The sequence below is a fragment of the Mirounga leonina genome, unplaced genomic scaffold (assembly GCF_011800145.1).
Source record: "Mirounga leonina isolate KUSES-001 unplaced genomic scaffold, KU_Mleo_1.0 Mir_151, whole genome shotgun sequence".
NCBI classification, from domain to species: Eukaryota; Metazoa; Chordata; class Mammalia; order Carnivora; family Phocidae; genus Mirounga; species Mirounga leonina.
The window spans coordinates 89980822-90007934 of record NW_023270377.1 but is presented as its reverse complement, the minus strand read 5'-3'; the positions used below and the strand labels follow the sequence as shown (position 1 = coordinate 90007934).

The 27113-nt window shown below is 38.6% G+C and overlaps 1 protein-coding gene across 1 annotated transcript in view; it reads left to right on the top strand.

Annotated features, from left to right (window-relative positions):
* The window catches only part of LOC118011683 (thrombospondin type-1 domain-containing protein 7B-like), a 74206-nt gene that overhangs the window by 45097 nt on the left and 1996 nt on the right, over positions 1-27113 (top strand). Inside the window, exons 2-5 of the mRNA XM_035006540.1 lie at positions 4444-4585; positions 6763-6878; positions 9211-9328; positions 23541-23686. Of these exons, the coding sequence (XP_034862431.1) occupies positions 4444-4585; positions 6763-6878; positions 9211-9328; positions 23541-23686 (522 nt within the window). The remainder of the gene's footprint in view (positions 1-4443; positions 4586-6762; positions 6879-9210; positions 9329-23540; positions 23687-27113) is intronic.

Below are 27113 nucleotides of genomic sequence, written 5' to 3'. Positions count from 1 at the left end.
TTCACACCTGTCAGAATGGCTAAAGTCAAAAACACAAGTGTTGGCAAGGATGTGGGATAAGAGAATCAGGATTTAATTTTATTAAAAATTTCCTTACAAAGCATTGCAATGGTATTTTGCAAATCTTTTTATGCCATTTTTCCAAATAAGAAAAGTCAATAGCATTATATATCCATATTTGCCTCATGAGAGATATGGAGAAAAAGAGCAGAGCTTCTTTCAATAGGACTAATCAATGAAATGAAGGAGAGACTATCTCAGAATGATCAGATAAATTCTGTAACAGAACAAAAGTGTTCGTTTTCTGTATCTGGTAGGAGTTGACAAGGCCAGGCCTTGGAATCATGCTCATTTCCAGACAAAAAGTATGCTGAGTGACTGAAGTTCACAAGTACCTGGGTTTATGTGAGGTTTTATTGTGTTTGTTAATAGTTAAGTGTTAGAAAAATATCAAATTACACATTCTTATTTGGGTTTCTTTAAAATATCTAAATTAACTCTCATCCTTTATCTGGGTAAACCAAAACTCATTTATTGATATGTTTTATTAAGTTAATGATAGATGCCATTATTTTGGGAATTGTCATCTAGAATTTATAGAAAATGAAAGAGAATTAGAGAAAAGATTGCATTCTCTTTTTATCAGATATACAGACATATAGGGAATCCTTACTTTTAGACAATATGATCATAGTCCAGGGTTGACCATTTGTCTACTAATGGTAGCTTACAAATATTGTCTTATTGCCTAGGAAGAACCAAATTATCCTACACAACAAGTATTTGTTATTTACATTCTTTATGCCAGACATGGAACAAGCTTCTCAGTGTCTAAGAAAATTAAGACATGGACTCTCTTCAAATAGCCCACGGGAAAGAATGCACACACATTGATACATGTACAAGTGCAATGGGAAATGTGCAATAAATGATATTCCATTTTTATGGGTGCAAGGGAGTCATTGGAGGTTCTCAGATGGGATATCTGATTTAATTTTGATAGTTGAATACAAATATTCAGGTTAGGTCCAAGGGTAAAGGCCCTATTGCTAGACAGAACAAAAGGTATGAAAGCACAATGTCATAAGGAAGGACTGAACTTTAAGATAAGTGCTGGTTTTCAAAGGTAATAAGTTAGAAAATCCAGTCTCATAAAGGAGGCTTATTTACCAAAGACTAACTGGTTCTTATTGGTCATCTCTTTCACTAGCAAATAAACTTTAGCTATATAACCTTGATCTTTACAATAAAACTGGTCCCAAGTTGACTTTGGGTTAATTATCCACACATAACTTTCTCACTTCATTTAGGAAATTGACAATATGTTGTTATATAAATACTCTAGAGGAGAGGAGATCCAGGTTTGTATTTGAGGAGTCTTGATCCAATAAAGAAATCATCCAGACATTAGCATCCTTTACCATTCTTTTTTATTTAGCTCCACTCCCTTCTTCCTTGTGACCAATTCATTATTTTATGAACTTCCTATAAACAGCCAATAGAAAGAAATAAGGAGAAAACACTAACCTCTACCTATCACTTGTTAGCTGTTGCTAGGGCATTTTTTTTTTTTTTAAGTGGAACATAAAAATATTGCCTAAGATTAGGTTGGATTGTGTTTGTTGACTCCAGTCACCCACACTTTCCCCTGTCTATTTCTATGGGATAGAGAGTTAGTAGGAGACTTAGCTGCAGTGTTGGTTTTCAATATATTCATTTCTAGAAAATAATTACCGAGGTCTACATGATTATGAATGATGGATTATGTTCAACTGAATATTTCTTAAATATTTTATTTGAGAGAGAGAGAGAGCACAAGCACAAGCAGGGTGGAGGGGAAAGGGAAAAGCAGACTCCCCGCTGAGCAGGGAGCCTGACGCAGGACGTGATCCCAGGACCCTGGGATCATGACCCGAGCCAAAGGCAGATGCTTAACTGACAACTACCCAGGCGCCCTCAACTGAATATTTTAAAACCACATCCAGCAGAATTAGAAACTGATAGACTGAGGTCTAAGGGAGGAAATTCCCAAATCTCATCAAATTACACCCATGACCTTTTCTCAGGTTTAGATGAGGAGCTAAGATATAGACTAAAATATAAGTAAATTGTTCTATATATATATATACACACACACACATATATATACTATGTATGTACTATATATTTACTATATAAGTTAATTGTTCAAGGTGACATAATAATTTGATGTGTGCATGTGTTGTTTTCTTTTTTGCTTTATTTGATGGCTTAGACTAAGCAGGTATATAAATTCTAACATTAATTCACTTGGTTCTAACATCAATTGATTTTTTTATGAGGTAGAAAATCAGTAGAACACTAATCAGGGATATCTACCTAGATACCTTCATTTTTCTTTCATTGGCAAATCATTTAAGTTCTTATTCCTTCTTATGAGAACAAACAAATTAATTGGTGAATTAGTAATAAATTATTGGTAAGCATTTAGCATGGGATTCATTTGCAGATAATTAAGTATAATTACCTGGTTTCATTGGCCCTTTATCATCTAGAGACAATTTGATACAATTAAAATATAAAATTAGTTTATGAGTATTGACAGATTATCCAACTATAAAGTCACATGGATAAAAAATGTGTTTCAGTGACTCCAAACATTTAAAATTAGAAGAAAATTTTGTGGCATTTTTCTGCATATTTCAGTGCAATCCAACATTATCATTTTGATTAACAGCCAAGATTCAGTTTACAGATTGTGTTCTTGCTACAATATCTGAAAAACTAAAAGGCATAAAAATAAATAAAACATCCCAATATAGAAATGATGATTTTGGTGACCTTAATTTAGGGAATTTATTTCTCCTGTGGTTTAAGTATCTATGTGCCTCTTTAGATTTGGGGTCTGGAATTGTGGTGTTGTGACCATGTAAAATACGTACCAAGATTTTTAGAGACTGATGTGGAAAGTAGAAAGCATGCTATCATGCCCTCAAAGAGTTTATAAAGAAAGGAAGGAGCCAGGGTAATAAAGAAAGGCAATATTATAAGGACAGGTGTAGTGTATAAGTATATGGGTATGTATATCTGTTCAGAAACAAATCCTATACAATAATTCCTGAGCATGAGTAGAGAGTTGCACAGGAAGGAAGAGAAAAATGTATCTTTATTAAAAGAAAGAAGGGTTGGGGCGCCTGGGTGGCCCAGATGGTTAAGCGGCTGCCTTAGGCTCAGGTCATGATCCCAGAGTCCTGGGATCGAGCCCCACGTTGGGCTCCCTGACAGCAGGGAACGTGCTTCTCCCTCTCCCTCTGCCTCTCCCCCTCCTCATGCTCTCTCTCTCTCTGTATCTCTGTGTCTCAAATGAATAAATAAAATCTTTTAAAAAATACTTAAAAAAAAAAAAAAAGAAAGAGGGTCAATGAAGCCTTGATTAGGGTTGGGAGGGGGGGGGGGGGGGGGGGGGGGGGGAGGGTAGGATTTAGGACAGTTGAAAGATTATTCCAGTAGGGGGAGCTTGAAGGTTCACCATGGGTAGAGCGTCTGGATGAAATGTGGCACACAGGTTTACCTGGCTCAAGGGCATTATGTGAATTGAGGCTATAAGAGGACCCCTGGGCAAAGTGATATTTACAGGAGGTCTTTGAAGTTCACATTTATACATTTGTTGAAAGGGCAGTATGACGTGCAGTGGCTCATCCCCTGTGAATCAGAGGGCCTCCCAAATAAGAGGAAAGTTCTGGTATATTGGCAATATTGATTTTATTAATTCTCTTTATATACCTGTTCCGGGGTTTTAAAAATGATTTTCTCATTAAAATGTTCTGTGTGGGGGCGCCTGGGTGGCTCAGTCATTAAGCGTCTGCCTTCGGCTCAGGGAGTGATCCCAGGGTCCTGGGATCAAGTCCCGCATCGGGATCCCTGCTCCGCGGGAAGCCTGCTTCTCCCTCTCCCACTCCCCCTTCTTGTGTTCCCCCTCTCGCTGTGTCTCTCTCTGTCAAATAAATAAATAAAATCTTTAAAAAAAAATAAAAATAAAAATGTTCTGTGTGGTTATTTCTATTGTGCTAGACTATCTGAGGGCACAGGGACATTGTCTTCCTTTTTTCATTCATTTTAAACATTCAAAATGCATTTATCTCTTGCTATGTGGCAGGATATTTGAGAGCAGAGAATGTGTTTAATTGATGAAAATAGTTTCTATGTGCCTAATTCTACATGGAAGATAGAAATGTAGCCTTCACCATAACATAGGAAAAGAAAGAGCTATCAGGTGGGAAAAACAAAAAACAATTTATAGTGAATCACAAAATGGTTTTAGTTTCTAAATACTATGTTTAACACCTCAGTTGTCTCTTCCCTGTAGCTGTTATGCATGTGCCTACACCTACACAGATAATCATATATAATTTGCCAACTAACTCTGGGTCCATTCTAACTCTGCCTGCTCTTTGATTTTCACAGTCATGTGATCCCCACTCAATGCAGAGAAGAACCCGCCATCTGCTGAGACCCTCACTGAATTCAAGGACATGTGCTGAAGACTCACAGGTGCGGCCTTGCCTCCTCAATGAAAACTGCTTCCAGTTCCAGTACAATCTAACAGGTACAGTTGAAATCCACAGCCATGCCATTTCTCTGGAACACTAATGGGAGTGTGTGTGTGTGTGTGTGTGTGTGTGTGTGTGTCTCCATTCATTCTTGGGATTAAGGTCTGACAGTAGAATGTGAGAGTGTATTGCATGAAAGGCTGAGGATTTGACATTTCCAGAGTCCCTTCACAAAAGAAATGCCCACTCTTGGCATGTAGATTCAGCAAGGCCACCTGGAATCTCTGAATTCCAAGATGCTTAAAAAGACTTGGCAAAGTTTCAGAATAGAGCTGAATTAAGCCATAATAAACCAAAATAAGAAGAAAAAAAAGCAGCAGGGGATAATTTACCATTTAGGGAGGAATGTAGTCATGCTGTCATAGAATTTAGCTCTTTAATGGCCTTTACTATTTCAAGAAATTCAAGCTTGTGATGTACTTTGCTGTATGGGTCTTAATGAGGATAAATGGTAGACCTGAGTGGACAGGGATATTTTAGAGGCACTGGGAATCCCACCCACCTCATTATTCAGCCACTGCTCAGGACTTTTCTGGGCACCACAGTGTCTAATACCACAGACTGTGTAGTTACATTGATTTGCTACCCGTAATTACCTGCAGGAGCAGATATACAAAATGCCACCAAATGTGGAACCATGTTAAGTCTCAGCATTGAATTCAGTACTGACAACCAAGCAATCAACATGCCTGCAGAGGCAAAGCAGTAGCCTCTTCTGAAACCAGTTCCCCACTGAGGTCACATAGGCATGACTGAGATTTCTCACATAGAAAACTTTATAGTGAATTCTAGGGGGACAATTTGATTGTCTTTATTGGTGAAAGATGACCTAGTGTATTTGCCCTTTTTCTTTAGTTAAAGGTGCTTCAGATCCTTGATTTTTATAGTAATTTTTCAGAAATGCAGTACAGTTTGTTATACTGGTAGATCATGTCTTTAAAATACTGATTTTATGGGGCGCCTGGGTGGCTCACTTGGTTAAACGACCAGCTCTTGATTTCGACTCAGGTCGTGATCTCGGGGTCATGAGATGGAGCCCTGCGTGGGGCTCTGGGCTCAGCAGGGAGACTGCTTCTCTCCCTCTACCTTTGCTCCTCCCCCGTTTGCACACAAGCACTTGCGCCAGTGTGCATTCTCTCTCCCTCTCTCTCTCTAAAATAAAATAAAATAAAAAATAAAATACTGATTTTATTATATATGGGCTTACTATTCCTGTTAAACTCATAGATCACTTATCAAACATTGAAAATGTCTTTAAAGAGGTTCTCAATGTTTATCATCAAAGAGCATTCTTTCTAATTACACCAAAAGTAAGGTTTTTTTGGTTTTTTGGGTTTTTTTTTAAGAATCAGATTAATTGAGATGCCTGGGTGGCTCAGTTGGTTAAGCATCTGCTTCGGCACAGGTCCTGATCCCAGGGTCCTGGGATCAAGCCCTGCACTGGGCTCCTTGCTCAGCAGGGAGCCTGCTTCTCCCTCTGCCTGCCACTCACCCTTCATGTGTGCTCTCTCTCTTTCTCTGACAAATAAATAAACCTTAAAAAAAAAAAAATCAGTTTAATTATGGGGTAATTCGTTCAAACTCCCAGTTATCTAGTTTGTAATGCAGCTATCTAAATCTATAAAACCTTCCCTCATGAGAGAATAATTTGAAAAAAAAATAGATTTTCTGTAATAATCATACAGTTCTGAGGTACCTCTCTTTCCTTTCTGAGGCACCTGTCTTAGCTCCACTGTACTGAATGTATGAAATGGTTTAGATAATCGGATTTATTCCTTGAAAATATTTTCAAGTTACATCAAAGAGTAGCATTGTTTCTGGGTCCCTTTTGTCTCCTTATCCCCCACGAACAGGATTCCAAACTAGTTTTCCTTTACCATCCTGGTGAGTGTCTTTCCCTTCCTCTTCAGTCAACAGTGACATGGTCTCTAACAAACCGTTTGGATTTTTACTTTTAGAAAGCAAATGTAGGAAGGTGACACACTTTTATTTGGTTGCTTATTTGTTTTGCAATAAAAGAATTGCAGGGTGCTTTTTGAAGTCACCTGGAAATGACTGTAGGGTTATGTATATATACTGCCCCTCCTCACCAGTGCAAATCATCAAAGGTCTGTTGTATTTTGCTCACATGACCATAATTCTGAAACTCGGTGTGGTGATCCTGTACCTGTAGATTGGAGCACGTGCCAGCTAAGTGAAAATGTCACCTGCGGACGAGGCATCAAGACCCGCCTTCTGAGCTGTGTGCGCAGTGACGGCAAGCCGGTTGGTGTGGACCAGTGTGAGCAGGTAATTTGTCTATATTTGTATCTGACACTCGAGGCTTTGTGTTTCTTAATATTAGTAATATTAATTACTAATATTAGTAATATTTGTAATCTTAATATTAGGCTACAACCTTGATGCTTGATATACAATGAGATTTTTTTTTTTAAAGATTTTATTTATTTATTTGAGAGAGAGAATGAGAGAGACAGAGAGCACATGAGAGGGGGGAGGGTCAGAGGGAGAAGCAGACTCCCTGCCGAGCAGGGAGCCCGATGCGGGACTCGATCCAGGGACTCCAGGATCATGACCTGAGCCGAAGGCAGTCGCTTAACCGACTGAGCCACCCAGGCGCCCCTTGATGCTTGATATAAAGGTCAAACTGATTCCTTCTTGAAGCTTCTTGAAACTTATTAGCTTTAGTTAGAGTAAGAGGTAACTGGTACAGGACAGTTATACCTCATTCCTTTGAACGTAGTCAAAATGACTGGGAAAGGTCATTTTGCACTGAGGAAATGGATTGATTAAAAAATTATTTGTATTACTTTCAAGAACTTATGTAGATGTACTTGCTTGCCACAAACTATTCACATCAGGCGACTTTAATATCTGGATAGGACTCTGTATTAGGCCGGTAATTCATTTGCATATATGAACACTGTGCCTTGCATATAAGATGAACACTGACACTTGCTATTAGAATATGCTGCTCATTTGCTTAGCAAATGATTGCTAGATAAATAGCACAGTTGTATTTTTCTTCTCAACCTAAGTTAAAATGCCTCCCTGCCAAGTTCCAATTGTTCCTTTCTTTCCTGTGATAAACTATGTAGAGCTTGGACAAAAGCTGTAGTCAAGCCTGTTCCAAAGAAGTTGCATTTCCTTTCCAACATCTGAGTGAAAATCTCTGTGGGGACAGTTTAATAGAAATAAGGATGACCACATGCTGTTGCACCGGAAGAATCACCAACACAGTCTTTGGAATAAATTGAAAATACAGGATCAGTTAACTCAGGCTTCCATAGAAGCTTCCTAAACAAATTGGCAAAATGAAAATTGGTCCCATTTCTCCTGACATCGATGGAGTCCACAAGTGGAATTAAAATCAAAACCAAATTTTTCTCACCTATCCTGACTTAAATATTCTCCTATTAAGAATTATAAAAATAATTCCAAACCAACAGGACAGCCAGAGACAATAACCCTGAGAAAAAGCCATCTGAAATTGGACATCCCCCTTGGTGAAATTCTAACACTGGCCAAGACAGGGCAGAGTTCTGTCCACCCAGTGTCAGTGCTTAATCTTAACATTTCATTTAATCTGTCTCTCCAGAAGTTGTCTGCTTTAGGAAAAATAAATCACCAATCTACAGCAACTCTAAATAAACTAAAAATCGTACATTTGGTGTATGTAATAAATCTTTTCTTTTGAGACAAAGTAAGATGGAAACTATTCAGTAATAGAAAAATCAGTTTCTCTGCTTTTCAAATACCGTATGTTCAACAAATATTTAAAGAATATTAGTTTAAGGAAGTCCCAAATTATTAACCTATCTAGAGTATCCATATATCTCAAATGGATTGAAGATCCTATGTGGTAATTTCTCTATTGCCTATGCAGCATATAATCATGCTATAATCATTCATTTTAGCTTGGTGTGGACATTGCTAACATTTAACATGTGTTGAATGTCAGAGTTTTCCTAAATAAGCAAATAGTCTGATTTCTGTAGCAAGATTTTTCATTATTCTTTCTGTGTTTCTTAGATGATTTCTTTCACAAAGAACTCTTCTAGTTTGGCCATTAGAAAAATCTATAGATTTTTGCCTCCATGCTGGTTTAAGAGAGGACAAGAGGAAAATAAACCGTATCACCAATTTTTCTCATGATTTAGAATATGGTTATGTTTTCAACCTAATAGGTGTTTTTTAATAAGCATAGTTGGGTGGTTGATGCTGTTTTTATTCTTATTTTTTTAGCCTGGCTAGCTGTTAATTTTGAACTCTTTGTACTATTGGCCCATCCAGAAGTGCTAGGTACCTGTATTTAACTCTAAGCAAGGACAGATTTCTGTTTCACATAACTGTCTGCTTTCCCAGTACCCTAACTGCAGGTCTATTCTACAGTTGAGGACTTTAAAAAAAAGAAATTTGGGCCAACAACTTTCTATTCTGTGAAGTTAGGCCAACCATTTTCTAGGACTGCCACCAATTTTTATAAGAAAAGATATTTTTGCATACAAAGATGTAGAAATATTATCATCATAGAATAAAGTCTTTCCCATGAAAGGATAGTGATTTGATTTGACAGTGATAGGATTTCTGCAATAAAATCATATTTTATTTTCATCTGCAGCATAACTTGGAGAAGCCCCAGAGAATGAGCATTCACTGCCTGGTGGAATGTGTGGTCAACTGTCAGCTCTCAGGGTGGACAGCTTGGACAGAATGTTCAAAGACTTGTGGCCATGGAGGTATTTGGGTTCCCTATGTTTTTCCCCACTAAACAGTTTGGTTTTTATTTTTTTTATTAATTTTTTTTAATTTTAATTTTTTAAAGTAGGCACCATGCCCAGTGCAGAGCCCAGTGTGCGTCTTGAACCTCACAACCCTGAGATCAAGATCCGAGCTGAGATCAAGAGTCGGTTGGTTCACTGACTGAGCCACCTAGGTGCCCCAACAGTTTGGTTTTTATTTTTGTTTTTGTTTTTGTTTTTTTTAAATATCATAGGATGCTTAAGAACATAGGATTTCTTTCCTTTTTTTTTTTTTTTAAGATTTTATTTATTTATTTGAGAGAGAATGAGAGAGATCACATGAGAGTGGGGAGGGTCAGAGGGAGAAGCAGACTCCCCACCGAGCAGGGAGCCCGATGTGGGACTCGATCCAGGGACTCCAGGATCATGACTTGAGCCGAAGGCAGTCGCTTAACCAACTGAGCCACCCAGGCGCCCAAGTTTGGTTTTTAAATACCTTTCTGTATGCCATAACTTGACAAACGGGCATAAGGCATGTTGGCCAGTTGGTGGAGGCAATGTGAGGCCGACCCAGAGGGGAAGGGAGATAGAACTTGCCTTGTATCAGTCCTTTCTGTCGAGGTAGAGGTTGCAAACCTGACCTGTCCACAGTGGCAGACACCAAAAGAACTGCTAGCCCAGTGAGACAGTATTTTTTCAAAAGGTCATAAACTCAGGGTACCTGGGTGGCTCAGTCAGTTAAGCGTCCAAATCTTGAGTTCGGCTCAGGTCATGATCTCAATGCTCTGTGCTGGAGATGTGGAGCCTGCTTAAGATTCTCTCTTTCCCTCTCCCTCCAGCCAACCCCCCTTCTAAAAAAAAAAAAAAAAAAAAATCATAAGCTCAACAAAATATTGGCCTCCATGGTTTTTGGAAGAAGTATGTATTATATAAGTAATCTTGTGTCAGACAAACCCCCAAATCACAATGGCTTAATATCCCAGACTAGAGACTAATTTTTCACTCACATAAAAGGAGGGGTTGTTTGCACTTTAAAAAGTCAATCAAGAACACAGGTTGATGGAGGATCTACCACTTTAACAGAACCAATTTTCTCTGGAGGGTGCCTTCCCGTTGGCTCTATGCAGGTAACATACATCCTTCCCATCTATATTATACAAAATTTCATCCCATGTTCCCAGCTCAATGCAAGATGGTCAGGCAGCAAATGTAATTTCTAGATGGTCAGTCACTTCTCAGCAATAGTGTTCACTATGGAGGAAAAGGAGTATAAATCTGTAGTGAACAGATAGCAACCATCACCACAAGTTCCCAGGATTTCAGTGGGCAAATGATATACAGTGGCAAGGAATGAAAGGCAACTGATACTCAGAAGCTAGGCAAAGGGATATATAGATAGCACTTCAGCACCAGACTAAAGTGGGGACCAAGACACTGTCCATGGAAAAGAACACAAGAAAATAATTGGAAAGCACAGACCTGTGGTCTAGGATAGGGCTGCGTTTCTGATAAAGAGTTCTACTTTATCACAAGGTAGATGTCAGATATTTGGATTAGGGCCCTAGGGAAAAATCTTGTTGTATGGTTAGGCACTAAGCAGAAGAGAAGGGAAGAATTGCAAGTTGCAGGAGTCATGGAATCAAAATGGGAGGAGGATACACCAAGACCTGGATCTGATTGCCAAACAAAAATATTTGGGACAGGTTTCTAGAAGTGACTGGACCACGGGCACTAGGACATAGGTTCATTTCTAAGCTACTCCCAAATGAGTGTGCTGGAGTTGCAGATAATTCTCTGCCTCAGTTGGCATTATCTAAGGAACTGAGGTAGGATGCATCATGGAAAAGGGGCTCATGTGTGAACTCAGCTATCAGATTTTGGTAACAGAGCTGAGAACAGTAATCAGGATCTGTATTAGGAAAATGTGGCTAAGGAAATTGAAAACTACTTCTGCAAAGAGCATCACTCACAATGAAAATATGGGAGTCACAATGTCCAATAATGACATGCCATTTCCTGCACAGTTGAGAGCCTGTGCTCTCAAAGAACCTCAGGAAACCAAATGAAAAGTTTTCCATGATTGACTGACTGTTCCTCAAATATTCTGATCGGCAGCATGATATAGTTTCCAGTTGAGCATCCACTTTAAAGTTGGGTAAATCTAGGTTCAAATTGCAGCTGTTTAGGCAAATTACTTAATCTGATTCTCAGCTGCTTTATCTATAAAATAGAATGCAGGCACACTGGAGGTGTTTTGGTTTGAGAATTAAATAATATGAAGTATATGAACACCTAGTGCAGTAACTGACACATCCTGGGTGTTTATTTTATGTTAATTTTCATCTCCATCTTCTTAGCTCCCAATAGTAGAGAGGGTCATTGGAAACTCCCTAGGATCTTTCAAGGATTATTCTATAGACTTAGGCACTCTGTCTCCCAATCTCATTTCTCATCCTTTTACCCCACTTAAAATCCATACATCATAATCACAGCCTAAGGGTATTTTTAAAATGCAAATTTGAACACTTGTCTTCTTACTTAAGAGCCATTTATCCATTAAACAACTACCCATGTGTCAGTTCTAGTTCAATGTGTTGGAGGGCAGCAGTGGGTGGGAGACACTTGCCCTCTTCTCGTGGAGTTGCTGTGTAGTTGAGGGACAATAGACAATAAACAAGCAAAGAGGTAATATTGTATGTTGGTGAGTTCACTACAGACTCATACAAATGAAAAGTGTTTTTCACATTAGCGATGTCTTTTTTCAGAACAGCTGGTTGCTCCTCTCCAGCAGTGACTCACCCTGGTTATTCCACAGCTACAAACACTACAGTCTTGTCCTCATGGGTTTCTGGGAGGTGTCTCTTTTACAGTGGTAAAGGGTAGCATGGAAAAGTAGAGAAAGGATGAAGTCCCGAACTGTAAGCATGGTCCACAGGACCTGTGGGATCTCACCCATGCCTGCCTCTCTCTGCCCATCACCCTCCACTGATACCTTGGCTCTCTTTGCTCTAATACAGTGTATTTCAGTCACATCCTTCAGTGTGTGCTGTTTCCTTATGTGGAGCATCTTACCATCACCCCACTACTGCCTCCTACTATTCTTCTTATGCAAGAATTGAATCAGTTGTAATGTCTATATGTCTAAGGGGCCAAAGACCCTGTTTGGGTTCTTCATGGGTAAATCCCCCCAGTTCCCATGAGCACAGTACCTGACACATTGGAGGAATTTCAGTTAGTATCTGTCATTGCCCATGTTGTTCTGCATCATAGGGGAAGAGCCTGCATACTGGATCACAAGCCCAAAGGCAGCCAAACCCTGCCAGTGGATGTTTTCCTCACCCTCTAACTAAATGCATATGTCTTAGGTCCCCTTACCCAAGAATGTGTTCAATGCAAAGGAGACAGATCTGTTTATTATTATTTTTGCCTGGAAGTCCTAATTCTGCCACTGTACCAAGTCAGTGAAACATGACAGATCTCCATGTTATGCTAATACACTGCCTTTAAAAATAAGACCCTTAATTTTAAGTTTAGTATTCAAGTATTTAAGTTTTCAAGCAGTTCTATTAGTGCTGTAGACTAAGCAGCCCTTGTGTGTTTATTAGAAAGACAAAAACAAACAAAAGAAAAACCTTTCCAAATCTGAATCCCACTATTGGAGAATTCTAGGTAATTAGAATGTGAACTTAAATTCACCTTTTCTAAGCCTTAGAATAATAAACAAAGAGAAACAATCAAAGATTTCCTAAGGAAGTCATTGTGTGAACTCAGGTACCAGTGGTACAGGGGAAGGAATGTTAAGTACTTGGAGAAATCAAGTTGCATAAAGGACTTGAAAGTCATCTAAATAGTATTCATGGGCATTCAATATAGCACTAGTTATAAATCATCTCTAGCTAGTTTCTAAGGGTCTATTAGGATATCTTCTTGGGACTCTTCTTGATCTTTAGATGTCTTGATCTCCTGAATTGTCATATGTAATTATACCTTTAAAAATATATTCCACAATCCTGATATCTGTCAGACCCTCCAGTGATCTAAATGTGTGTGTATTCCGTGTTCCTTTATTCATTCAACAAAGATTTATAAAGTTTATTAACTATTATCCTGGCACCTAACAGTGTCTTCTTTCATTATCCAAAGTGGCAATGTGAAAAATAAATTATATGGTGACCATGCTATTTAGACATCTGTTCTTGAAGGCAGGACTGTAGAAGTATATTCATATATTTTACAAATATTCATTGGATGCTTTCTGAGTGTCAGGCATTCTCCTAACAGCTGAGGCCACACCATAGGGGACAGAAAGGCTCCCAGGCAAACAGAGCCCCCCGACATCATACAATGAATGTTCTGGTGGAAAACTGGATGGTGATGACAAGACAGATAGCAAATAAATGAGGATATAAACACAAAAATAACTGATGTCCATGATGAAACCAAAACAGATCATGTGATGGAGAATAAGGAGAACAAGTATTTTGCAAGGGAGTGAGGGATGGGGGAAGAAAGGCCCCTGACGAGGTGATATTTAGGTCAACATTGAATGACAAGGTGCCACCGCTCCTATAACTGGTGTTTTCTTTAGAAGGCTGCTCTTACTCAACCTCACAGGCATTTTTTGACTACCTGTTATATTGAAGCCTCTGTCAGGTCCTACAGACAAAAACCTAAAAATAAGTATTTTTCTAATTACATTTGTCCCCAGTTTCAATTTTAACAAATACACTGAACAGTACAAAGAAGAACAGGACACATGGCCTTAGAATTTCTAAGCACCCACCCTCAGGATATTGCAGAGAGAGCCTTTGTGGTTACATTACATTACACCCCACAGCCCCCAAACTCCTCCAGTTCCAGCCCCAGTCTTAGAGCACCACTCTTCCCTGATCATCAACCACCCCCACACAGGCAGATAGTAATGTTTCCAAAATGAGAGAATTATGTATTTAGATCATGCCTTAATCCTCATGCAGCACAACCTAAAAGCAATAAGCAAACAGCGATCATCAAAAGCAAAAATGTATGGCACAGATGAATGTGTTTCTTAAAAGAGACCAAACTCTGGAGTTGAAAGGGTTGGAAGCTATCGTCGAAAAGCATCTGTACCTTGTCCCTTCTGAGACAGTGTGCCAGCAGCTGTCTTTTGTATGAGCCACTTTCATTTTTCCAACTGTTGATGGCAATGGGGCAGAAACCATGAGAGGAGATAGTTTATTTAGTCACATTAAAGTGGGCAAGCAAGTTGCCTGGGAGTCTGACTCCAGCACCTGTGGCTCTCCGCTGACTTCTTTATCAAAGGCAAAAAAGTTCACACAGTTGTCTCAGTTTATGAATTCGCTGGCTGTCAGGCAAATGCTGGTGTGCTAGATGTCCCAGATGCTCCCCCCACGAGCCACACTTCACTATCAAATCCACAGAACTACATTGATCTGGGGAGAGATTCTGAAATGAGCTCTTTCTTTATTTTCCAAGTGTCTGGATTGCCTCTTTAATGTACACCTGATGCTTGGCATATACTTTCTAATTGTGTTAAAGATTTCAAGGTTAGAACAGTTTGAATCCAATTTATTTCACGTCAGAGGGAGACTGATTCTAAGCTTCCACTAAGGGATCTTTTTAGATAGATTTCAAAGATCAAAGCTTGTAATAGAAGAGCTTAATATTTAGATTAGTCATGTTCTTTGTTGAATTTTCATCAGTTCAGTGGAATGTAGAACTCCCTAAATTTAGCATATCATGAATTATTCATAATTATTATTTAACTGATAACACTCTAAGAATTTTATTAATCCCAAACTGATTTTTTTCCTATTTTGTATTTTTTAATTCACTGTATATGAGTTTATGTTTCCTACATTATGAAATCCAGCCCGATTCTGTGTTTCCCAGATGACATATAATTTTTGTCAACTCTGGCCTATAATGCAAAAATAATTTTGTATTAACTCCAAAGTACCCCAACTTTTTTATTTTTCTGGCTTTTTTTTTTTTTTCTTTTTAAGCAAAGGTAAGCTGGTAACCTTCAGTTTTAGTGTCTGTATAAAATGTGATCACTGTGGTATCCTTGATTAGGCACAGTCCAATAGTTAAACAATTCAAACTTATTTGTTATATCAAGCAATTAGTCCCTATGACAAGAGAATAAGAAGCTAAATTATAGAATGGTAGAATGGGGAAAACAAAAGACTGAACAAGAAACCAGGAGATCTGAGTTTTCGAGCTGGCTTTTCCAATGGCAAGTTGTAGGTCTTTGAACTAGTCTTTGCAGAACTCGCACTACTTTTTATCTGTAAGCTGATGAAATGTTAGAATAATTACTTTTTAACATCTCTTGGTCAAAGGCACAATTATTGGAGCCCGAAGTGTTTTAGTAACTTTTTACAATACCACAAAATATAGGCATAGGCATAACTTTACAAGTGAGGTGATAAGTAAGCTGCTCAAGGTCATGTAGCTTGTCAGTTATGGAGGAAAGATTCAAAGCCATGTTCAAGTGTCTCCAAAGCTCTATTTGTTCTATTTTGCCCCTTTGCATCTGACACTGTACTTGTACATGTTCATGTTATGTCCATGGTCCTGTGTATCACTTTATAAAAATTCTCATAATTTATAGAGATTTAAAAATAAGCAGAGGAAATGGATCTCAGATTGGAACACAAAGAGTAGTAAGGGTTTTAAGAAGTCCCCCGGAATTTTAAGCCTCCTAAATGTATACTTGTTTCCTAATCAGTCATGTCACGCATTATCTAGCCTATCAATTGGAACGTAGCTGCAGGGAGCCAACATTACCTAGGAAAGGTGTAACTCTGATGGACACATGGAATCTTTATCTTGCCTAACTTGAGTGTTCTCTCGGATGACCGGTATCTGGATGCCTGCAGCAATTTTCAGATAGGCCAAGGAATCCCTCTGTAGGGGAAGCCCTTGGACCGTAGCTCTGAATGCAGAACTGTTACCATATCTTCCATCTCTAACAATGCCAACCACAGGCCAAAGATCAGTCTTCAGGTTGCCAATCAGAGCCAAAAGTTTTCCCCACTCTGTTACATTAGGAAATAACATTGATAACATAACATAATAAAATAGAAAAAGAAAATAACATTGATCCCAAATCCATGACCACCAGAGTGTATATTTAAAACAATGTTTACACTTAAACTTGGATAAAACATCTAGTCAGTATTTTTTTAAGTTTTTTTTTTTTTTTTTTTTTAAGTAAACTCCACACACACATGGGGCTCAAACTCACAACCCTGAAATCAAAGGTCACATGTTCTACCAACTGAGCCAGCCTGGTGCCTATAAGTGATATTTGTTAAGAGAATTAAACAGGAGATTCCAGTATAAAGAGCCCATGAAATTAACTGAACATTTTAGACGATGTAACTTTCCACTGCTTTCAGAAATTTACTGACAAGTACCCCAAAACAAATAAAGAGCTTTCAGAGTGGAAGATGATGTTAGTACTATAATTTTAATTATATTTTACCAAAGGAAAATTTGAAATATATGAAAACAGGCAACACATTTGTTGCACAGGGTAGACCTAAGTACACATTTCAGACTTGTCCAAGTGTACTAACAATTACAGCATAGCATCGGATACCTGACTTGGACCAGATGAAAACCTTTGAGAAGCACATGCTTTTAGAGTAAGATAGATCTTTATTCCAATCTTGCTAGTTGTGTGATTTTGCAAAAGAAATGTTTTAACTTCTCTGAGCTTCAGTTTACGAAGTGAGAATATTAATAAATGTGTGTTAAGCAGAGTCTGAGATTGGGATTCTTGTGGAAGTGATTTATTTGAGGGTAGTAGGGAGAACAGGTGCTCTCGGGGGAAGGGAGAGCCAAGCAGGCAGGATAAGGAAGGGAAAAGAACTAAGCAAAACTAAGAATATTGCTATATCACCTCTGTATCATAGCACGTTGTATTCACTTAAGTAATTTAGTCTCTCCCCTCCATAACAAGGAATACTTTTATAATGACAAAAGGTATTATACAATAAGTTGTCTTAACCAGAGACACATGTGATAAAAATTGATTAATAGATTGACATGACCAGCTATTAATGAGGTTTTTGTTGGTATCCGCTGGTTTCTTTTTCATTTATTTTGCCATCTGCTAGTATTTGTTACTAATATTAAGTAGCAGGCACCAAAAGCTTAAGAATAAATCCATAGGATGTGCGCCTGGGTGGCTCAGTTGGTTAAGCGACTGCCTTCGGCTCAGGTCATGATCCTGGAGTCCCAGGATCGAGTCCCGCATCGGGCTCCCTGCTCGGCAGGGAGTCTGCCTCTCCCTCTGACCCTCCTCCCTCTCATGCTCTCTGTCTCTCATTCTCTCTGTCTCAAATAAATAAATAAAAATCTTAAAAAAAAAAAAAAAGAATAAATCCATAGGAGGAAAAACTTAAAAGTGGAAACACTGTATTAAGTAACCTAGTCGTTGGGTGCACATCAGAAAGGACTACCATCAACTTGAGGTTAGTGACATTGAGCCCCACCCTTTCTGGTGTAAGTTGGCCAATCCCTTGTAGATGTCAGCTCTGGAAGACCATTATGCATATGCCTTGAAAATTCAATTCCTATTCAAAAGAAATAATGCCTAGGTAGAAAGCAAACCAGTCATAATATTCAAATGACATGCTATAAGCTCAAAGTGACTTCTTTATACTACTGTTGTTATAGTTACATGTCTGCAGTGCATTGAGGTTTATGGGTATGTTCATCTAAATTGCTCAGATATTTTAGTTAATGAACTATTTAAGGTTAAATAGGTATGTTCTTTATTGCTCATTATTCTTGTATTTCCTTTTCCACTTTCCCCTATATATATACTTTGCATTGTTTGGTCATATTCAAACTGTCCAGAGCTATCAAAACCATAATTTTTAAGCCAATGACCATATGTCAGGGCCGCAGAAGAACTATTGTTTAAAACGCGCCACTATAAAGGTATATGATGGCTGGCTCCTTGGATCTGAAAGTCTGGTCAGAGAACCACTGCATTGATTCCATTTCCTTTTATAAATTTATAAATTGACAAAATTTAAACTGCTTTGTGAGGTTTTTTTACTGCTTACCTTTTCCACATCCCCTTTGTCAGTGGGGCCCCAGAGTGAAGTCTGAATACTTCAATGGGAGTGTGATCTGGTCCAAAATGCTTTAAATCTATACGCAGGTACCATATAGGGCTCACTTTGGGTGTGTGTGGGGTGTGTGTTTGTGTTACCATTCATGTACCTCACTGTTGTTGGGTTTTTTTGGCATTCTTACCATGCAGTTCTTTTTTCTTCATTGCAAGTAATTATTGCTAATGTAACAGTAGACCCAATATCACTGTTGCTCATAATGAGTTCCCAATATTCCTCAAGGGAGGAGAGGAAAAGGCTCCGAGAATTGCTAGCAAAGCTACCCTACTATAATTCGGGTCTTTATTAAATCGGAAACATATTTTGTAAGGGAGTGCTTTTCTATCCTTTATAGCCTGGAGAGTAGATGAACACAGTCGATTTCTGTTTTTACATCTCTTTGGTATTGCTTGTTAAACATCTTATCTATAGCTACTATTGAATTCAGTTTCCAAATAGAGTCCTAGTCCTCTTTTACTGAAAAAGATAAACCCAAACGAGGAATCCAGACAGAGTGTCCAAGAAAATGCCCCCATTTTCAGATTGGAAGCATCGGGATATGCATGGTAGCAATCTTCACTCTTACTCTGAGGGCAGAAGGAATCCAAGCTGTACTGTAAGAGGTTTGGTGGGTTGGGACAAGGCAGAATCATTAGGGATTTCATAGTTGTATGCATTTCATATCATAAGCCTAGTAAAATACCGATAGAAATAGTCAACGCCAGTTCTAGAAATAGATACGAAATAGCAGTTGTTAAAATAAATGGCGAAAAATAGAAGTTTTAACAACCACCTGTTATATTTTAGATATACTGTTAAGGTGGTTTATATATGGTATTTTTTTTATTTATATAACCAATGTGAGATGACTCTAAGGAATCCTCATCATTTTAGTACTTTTCACCTGAGTCAGCATAACTGTGAGTTCTGAAGGAAGCCAAAGCCTTTATAATACCAAAATATTCACTGATGAAATGACCATTTATGAAACCATCCCCCAACCAACAAGCTTTCTCCACTGACACATGTTCTGTCATTTCATCAGAGTATTTGCTGGTCAGTCTCTAGCTGCAAATAGAGTATGTACCCAAAACAAATGGATACAAAAGGGAACGATTTGTACACCAAAGATTAAAGGGAGCTCTTGGGAAACTTGATGAAAAGTGAGTCGAAGGCCAAAGACTCTGATGATCAAACTGCAAAAGCCAGTCATGAAACAATGGATCTTTTATAGGGTAATCATAAAATTACATAAGAAATATTAATAGCTAATTTATTATTTGTCCTAATGATTACATTGTTGCAGCTATCATCTACATGGTAGTTGATATTAGATCAAGTAAACTCACTTGCATACTTTTTAGTTCCAGAAAAAGTCCCATTTAGACTTTATTAAAAATAATTTAATTCCCATTGCAACAGATGGATTGTTACGTGGCATTTTCCCCAGCATGAATTATTCTCAGTAAGAACTTTCTACTTTATTTTACAGAAGAGGAAATTCATGTTCAGAGGAGTTAAAATACTTCCATGTAGTCACATCATTTACGAGCTGTCAAATTGAGAGAACTGTTTCCAACTAGAGAATTTTGATGCCAAGTCCAGGTTTCTTTTCACCATACATCAGCTATTTTTTTTAAATTCTCTTTCTCTTATGTTCTATATCACATTGTAACTTTAAATATCTTTAATTTGGCCACATTTTCCACTGCTTTCCCCCCAAATGAAAATTCACTATCACCAAAACAATTTCTTTAGGCTCCCGATTTTAAGGATTCCTTTTAGAATAATCAGTGTTGAGAGAGATTGCTTGGTTGGATTTTCCATCCTGTCTTATGTTTGGAATCCCAGGCAATTTTAGACTACTACCATTGGAGATGGTGGGCCTCCTTATTGATACCATCTGTATTCCATGTAGCTAGATGTAATATTTACAACTGCAGGATTTGTGAAAGAGTGTTTAATTTGGGGGGTGCTTTCTCTGATTATTTAATACAGCCCAATTATCCCTGACTTAGAAAAAAGAGGAGTGCCTAGGTGGCTCGGTTAAGTGGCTGACCAGCTCAGGTCATGATCTTGGGGTCCTGAAATAGAGGTCTGCCTCCCTGCTCAGCAGGCAGCCTGCATCTCCCTCTGCCTGCCACTCCCCCTGCCTGTGCTCTCTCTCTCTCTCTCTGACAAATAAATAAAATTAAAAAAGAAACTCAAAAGATATCAAGTACCCCCACAGAAACCTTTTACATACTCATGCCTTCATTAGCAAAATTTTTGTCATTGAACTTTAATATTAGCCACTTAAACATGGCAATATGCTTCAAAATGTAGGATTATTATAAGTTCCTTGGTTTTAAATATGTGTTCTTGGTAGTGATCAGCATTGTTTGAAAACCTTATTTTTTGTGTTAGGATAGCAAAAGGCAGTAGTAATCGTCATTGTTTGAAAACCTTATTTTTGTGTTAGGATAGCAAAAGGCAGAGAAATCATATGGCTGTGCTTTCAATGAATGATTTTAAGACTTTCATTATTTCAAAAAGTAATAGCATCATTTTTTTCCTGTTGAATACATTAGGTTCCCCCCACCTCTATGTCCAGCCAAAGGTATCTGTCACTTTAATAGAAATAACTAAAATAGTTCTAAAGTAATAGCCACCTGCATGCCATCAATTCAAGAACAAACTTGAAATTATTTGGTTATAATGAATATAATGAAAAATAATGAAATGCAATTATAATGACATTTAGGGTAATAGCTATTTAGGTTAAGAGAATAAACATAAAGATTATTATAAAACTGATGAGTATTTAAGCAAGAATTAATGTAAAATCTTAAACTAAATGTATTCAAACAGGGACAACATTTCATATGAATGATGTCCAACTGATATGATTTGAGTGATGCTGGGTAGAACATCAAAAACACATGGTCTTCATAGGAACTCTCACCCAAGAAGAATGGGTCAATTATGTTGTTAACCAAGCATGTGTCATTTTTGACTCAAATTTTACCTTCCCATAAAAGAACGTGGTAAGTAGCTATCCTTGCTCTCTCAACTCAGGGCTAACACAGCAGCCTCTGGAGAAGAACTGAGGTTGAATCCTGTTTGGAACTTACTAATTTTTTTGACCATAGACAAGTGAGTTAAAGTCTCCCTCATTTTCCTTATCCATAGTATGTGAAGAATTTTCCTTTAGGGTTGTTGTTATTCTTCGGCATTTAAGTATTTAGAATATTACCTTAGTATTTGGTACCTGCTCAGTAATTATATTGCTTTATCATCACACATTTTCAGATACCAGATATCATGTAGACAATGTATGAAAATATGAATTAAACAGATATTCAGTTAGTGTTTAATATATGTGAAGCACCATGTTAGGGACAGAAGCCTAAATCTCAAGGATGAAGACTGCAGTGATTGGAACCTCCTAGGGGCTCCTGGGTGGCTTAGTCGGTTAAGTTTTCGACTCTTGATATTGGCTCAGGTCTCAATCACAGGGTGGTAAGTTCAAGCCCCATGTTGTGTTTCACACTGGGCCTGGAGCCTAATTAAAAAACAAAAAACAAAAAACTTTTTCCTCAAAGGTTTTCTCAGAGGGAATTAGTTTACCACAAAATCTATAATCTTCTGGTAGCCAGTAAGAGGTCTAGTCCACTGAAAGGTGAGTCACTCTTACTTGTCCCTGAACTTGAGGGCATCTGAGAATTATTCCAACCCAGGGCTTCCAAGTGAATTCTGTGTCGAGGTCCTCCCTAGCTTTCCATTTTTCTTAACATATAAATCTAGAATTTTGACATCAACTAAAGGACCGTACTTTAATAGCTTTCATAGCACTACCTCAACCTAATCTTCCTGTAGCTCTGTTTGGGCCACGTTGCCCTCCTGTCAGTTCCTCAAATGTGGCTTGCTCCTTTGCATCTCAGGACTTCTTCGCATGCCCTTTCTTCACTTTCTGTATATCCTGTCTGGCTGACTTTTTCAGATTTCTGCTCAAAGGTCAGCTGCTGACAGAAATGTTCTGATGGCCTCCCAGACTGGCCTATGTCCCCATAACATGCTTTCATGGAACCCTCTTTTTCTTTTTTATCACAAATACAATTACATAGTTAACTTTATAACAACAATGGAAGGACATCATATTCATAGACAATAGTAATGAAACTACTTGCACATAGAATCTCATCAATAAAGAAAGATTAAGACAGGAGTGAGTGGGGGAGAGAGCAAGAGAGAAACACAGACATTAAAATTCTGTCCACTATTCCCCTTTAATAGGTTTATGACCTGCTGCCTATGAGTGGGCATAAAATGACATGGGAACCCTGCTCTTTCCTTTGCTATTCCTATTAGCCAACTGCCTTTTTTTTTTTTTTTATGAATTGGAATACCAATATTTGAACATGCTTTTTTCAAACATCCGGGTTCCTTCACACAAGCCAACAACTTCATCTTGTGTTCAGTGAAAAAGGAATTTGGCCCTAAACTGTAGGACCATTGTCCATATTGAATTAATTGAAAGAGAGTCTGGAGACCTTGTGGTGGCACCTTCCTAAGGAATTTTCTAGGGTAATTTGGGTTTTGTACAATTTTTACCCTCCTTGCTAATTTAGAACCTCACAAGAAAGATGCAACTCTATTTTGAATATTTTTAATTTTGGCCTAAAATACAAGGTCTGTGAGGGCAGAAGCTGCATCTGGAAATTTCATCCCTGTATCCCTAGCACATGGCAAGATGCCTAGATCATCTTGGAGCTTAATATTTGTTGACTTAATTAGCATTCCCCCAATGTTTACAGTATCAGTCTATTTGGGCAACAATACAGAATTTGGAGTTAGGAAGACTAAAGAAGTAGAAGGCAGACAGAATTCCAAAACCTTAAGCATTATGCAGACCTTATATAACCTGCATGCCCATAGAAACCTAACTTAAAATGGCAGAAAAGCTGAGAGCAAGACGTGACAAAGTTCAGCATATTTTAATGAAGACTTATGTATGTAAAGCAACATTCTGGTTTTTAATTCCCTTACTAAGCCAGCCTGTAAACAAAAAGCCAACACCTTCCTTATCATTTTAGGTCGAATGAGCCGGACTCGATTTATCATTATGCCAACCCAAGGAGAAGGACGACCATGCCCCACAGAGCTGACCCAGCAGAAAACCTGCCCAGTGACACCCTGTTACAGCTGGGTCCTCAGCAACTGGTCCTCATGTAAATTGGAGGTAGGTCACGTGATAATACTTAAGGAAATGCTTCTTAGTATGTCTAAAGCATTTGTCTGGTCAACCTATGTGCTGATGGAATAAATTTCACAGCATCAGGGGTCTGGCACAATGTATTTTTATGCAATAGAGCACACGCAAAACTACAACCAGGGGTGCCTGGGTGGCTCAGTTGTTAAGCATCTGCCTTCGGCTCAGGTCATGATCCCAGAGTCCTGGGATCGAGCCCCGCATCGGGCTTCCTGCTCGGCGAGAAGCCTGCTTCTCCCTCTCCCGCTCCCCCTGCTTGTATTCCTGATCTCGCTGTGTCTCTGTCAAATAAATAAATAAAATCTTTAAAAAAAAAAAAAAAAACTACAACCAAATGACTTAACCTCATGCCAAGTGGTGTTGCTAGGAAAATAGCAATTCATTAGGCACTGATTCTAACAGGGTCATGGGACTTTCATTCTCTTAGGCATTCTCCGGAATACAAGGTTATGTTCTTGGCTTGGTGAAAATATCAAAGTATTATTTAATTAGGCAAAACCCTGATGCGATGGAAATGCACAGCTTGCCGTGGACTCTATTTCTTAAAGAGGCACTTTTAGGCTTAGCCAAAATCTTGCATATGGGCAGAAAACCAAAAGTGTAGGAAAGTTATATTTTAACATTATTACACGAACCAAGGTTACTACATTTTCCTCAATGATTACTTTTTTATTGACATGAAATATAAATGCCTAGCAACATCATCATATATCACATACCCAGAGCTTTTGCTGGATCAGCAAAGATCCTCTACTGCATTTTCTCTGTGGTTTCTTGTGTAAGAAAAAGCACATTGACTTTTTTTATTTTCTTATTTTACTAGTTTATCCTTCAGTTCATATTCCAAAGCACATTTTAATTAGATAACAATAATTGTGATTATGCATTAAGAAATCTGCAGAGTATTCTCATAGAGATGTTTAGTGTTCTTGTCAGGATGACATTGTCATGCAGCATTACTATCTTGCAGAGTTAAATGCCCATGTATTTTAATAAGTTCCAGAGGAACAAAAATGTGTGGTACATTTGTTCAGTCTCCTTTATACAGAAAATAAGATAACCATGCTCATTAATTCAATAGTAACCTAATGGCTTTAAGTATGAATACTTTGTCCACTAGTTGAAAATCTTCTTTCCTAAATCTTGAGCAATTTGTAAATCCTGCTTGGAATCCCAGTAAGGAAATGGAAGAAATGTTCTTCCGTAGCACGGTGATAACTGTTGACAGAGTAGAGAAAATAAACTCAAAGAATTCAGGGACCCATTGCAGGGGAAGGGAGAAAAAAGTTAGCGGGGAGGGAGGGAAGGGTGGGGGCCTGATAAACCCCCAGCTCCAAGTCTCGCCAGGCATACAACCACTACTCTACCTTCCTTGTTCTTTCATATCTTCCCTTTTTAATCTTCTCGGGTGTCAGGAGCCTTTTTTTTTTTAACACACAAATCTGCCCACTTGTCCCATGGGAACATTATAGGGAAATGCCAAATATAGTGTTTCATGTTGCTGTCACATACTGCGCTTTTGCCAGAACCATGCGAGCAAGAGTGGTGGGTTGTGAACATTTTCTTTAGAATTGCCAGTGGGGGCTGGGGGTCGTGGCATCCATTGGAGATACCCAGGCTCGGAGACCCTAGCAGCAAGTGCATCCAGAAATTTCAGAGCTGCTTCCGATTTCTAGATGAGCTTCTTCTTGTTCACTGGCACCTCCAGCCAGGAGGAAACTCTGCAGTTCATTTAATCCAGGCAAAGCTCTTGAAAAACACATCTGCAGTTAATTGTTCCAGGGTGAGCACCTTACCCAAACAGGGCCAGTCAGCCTTCTTCCCTAAGAATTTGGAATGGAACTGAAGCTGTTCAAAGACAGTGTATTCAGGACTCTTACCTGCCACATTTTCCTGCCTTGTAGATAGGTAGCTCAGAAGAAGAAACAAAGAGGGTGACACAGAAAAAAGAGGAGGCAAAAGAGAAAGGGAAGCATGATGAATGCCTGAGTTCAAGCTGCATTTCTGCTTTTCTTGAAGCCTATCTGTGAACTCTTTGTGAGACAGATAACCCAGTATCTTTTTAGCAGGTGGCTTTTTCTTCAATGTATATGTCAACAGAGTTTGGAATTACTGACCAAAATGCATGTAGGCCTCTACACACAAGGGAAGATCCCCTGTCTCACAGCTGCACTCCTGCTTCTCCTTGTCCTGGCTGTCCTTGCCTGCCAAATACACGTTGGGCACTCATCCCCTGAGGGTGGTGGGAATGTCCAAGTGGCCCTCTGCCATCCAGTGGATCAGACCACCAGAGGCGCTAACACAGGGCTCAGCGGACGTGCCAGTTCGGCCACAATCTTACATGGAAAGAGATTAGCACAAGGAAGGGTTCATTGTCAGGCTTCACTTGTTTTAGTGTTTTTTCTTTCCAGAGTCCTCAGTTGATAACATATGTATCCACACATATATTGATGAATCTGTGTTAGGAGCTCAGACTTCTAAGTCTAGCAGGCTTCATTTTGGTCAAGGTTCTGTCAGTTCCTAGCTAGCTCTGCAAATTTTGCCAAGGCTGTAAGTTCTCCAGGTCTGTTTTTTTGTTTGTTTGTTTAATCTCTATCAGGAGAGTAGCAATAGTACCAGTTTTTCTGGGAACTTTTGGTAGGGATTACACAGTTTTAATACAGTACTTACCATGGTACCTGACATAAATTAAGAGCTCAATAAATTGTAGTTGCTATTATAATTTTGATTAAAACTATGATGATTATTATCACCATCTGCCTCTCCACATCTGGTGGAGATGCCAGTTCAGAGCATACGAAACATCCATTAATGATACGGATAGCGGAGAGTCGGTGAAAGAATCCTCACTTATTGACAGTCTTGCTCAAAGAAGCCTGGGTCTGTTTTCAGTCTCTAGTGTGTAAAGCTTCATGAATGAGAGTGAATGCTTGCCTTTTGAATGAGATTATCATTCGGATGCTGATTTCTCTTCATTTTTGGCTGCTGTTGTCAAGGAAAGTTGACTCTGGATACCTACTAGGAGCATATTATTATTTGTCTTGGTTTTGAAAGGAATCCCTGATGGAGACTTGTTTCTGGTCATTTTCAAAGAAAACTCTAATCAGCTGCATCTTCTGTTACCCGAGGTTCCAGACAGCAAATTTCATGCCTGCTGCCGTGGCTTCAGACTCTTCTCTCCAAGCACTCTATAGCAAAACATACACCTCAGACAATTCTGCAATGGACCCATCATCCAGAATAATGACTTCTAAGAGAGACCCCCTTCCCTAAAAAAGAAAGAAATTCAACTTACAACTATTTTCGACTTTAGAGAGTAAACATTTACTAGAGCTAAATGAATCTACTGTGAATTAAATCAGAACCTCTATTCATCTCCCTAAAACTACACTTATGT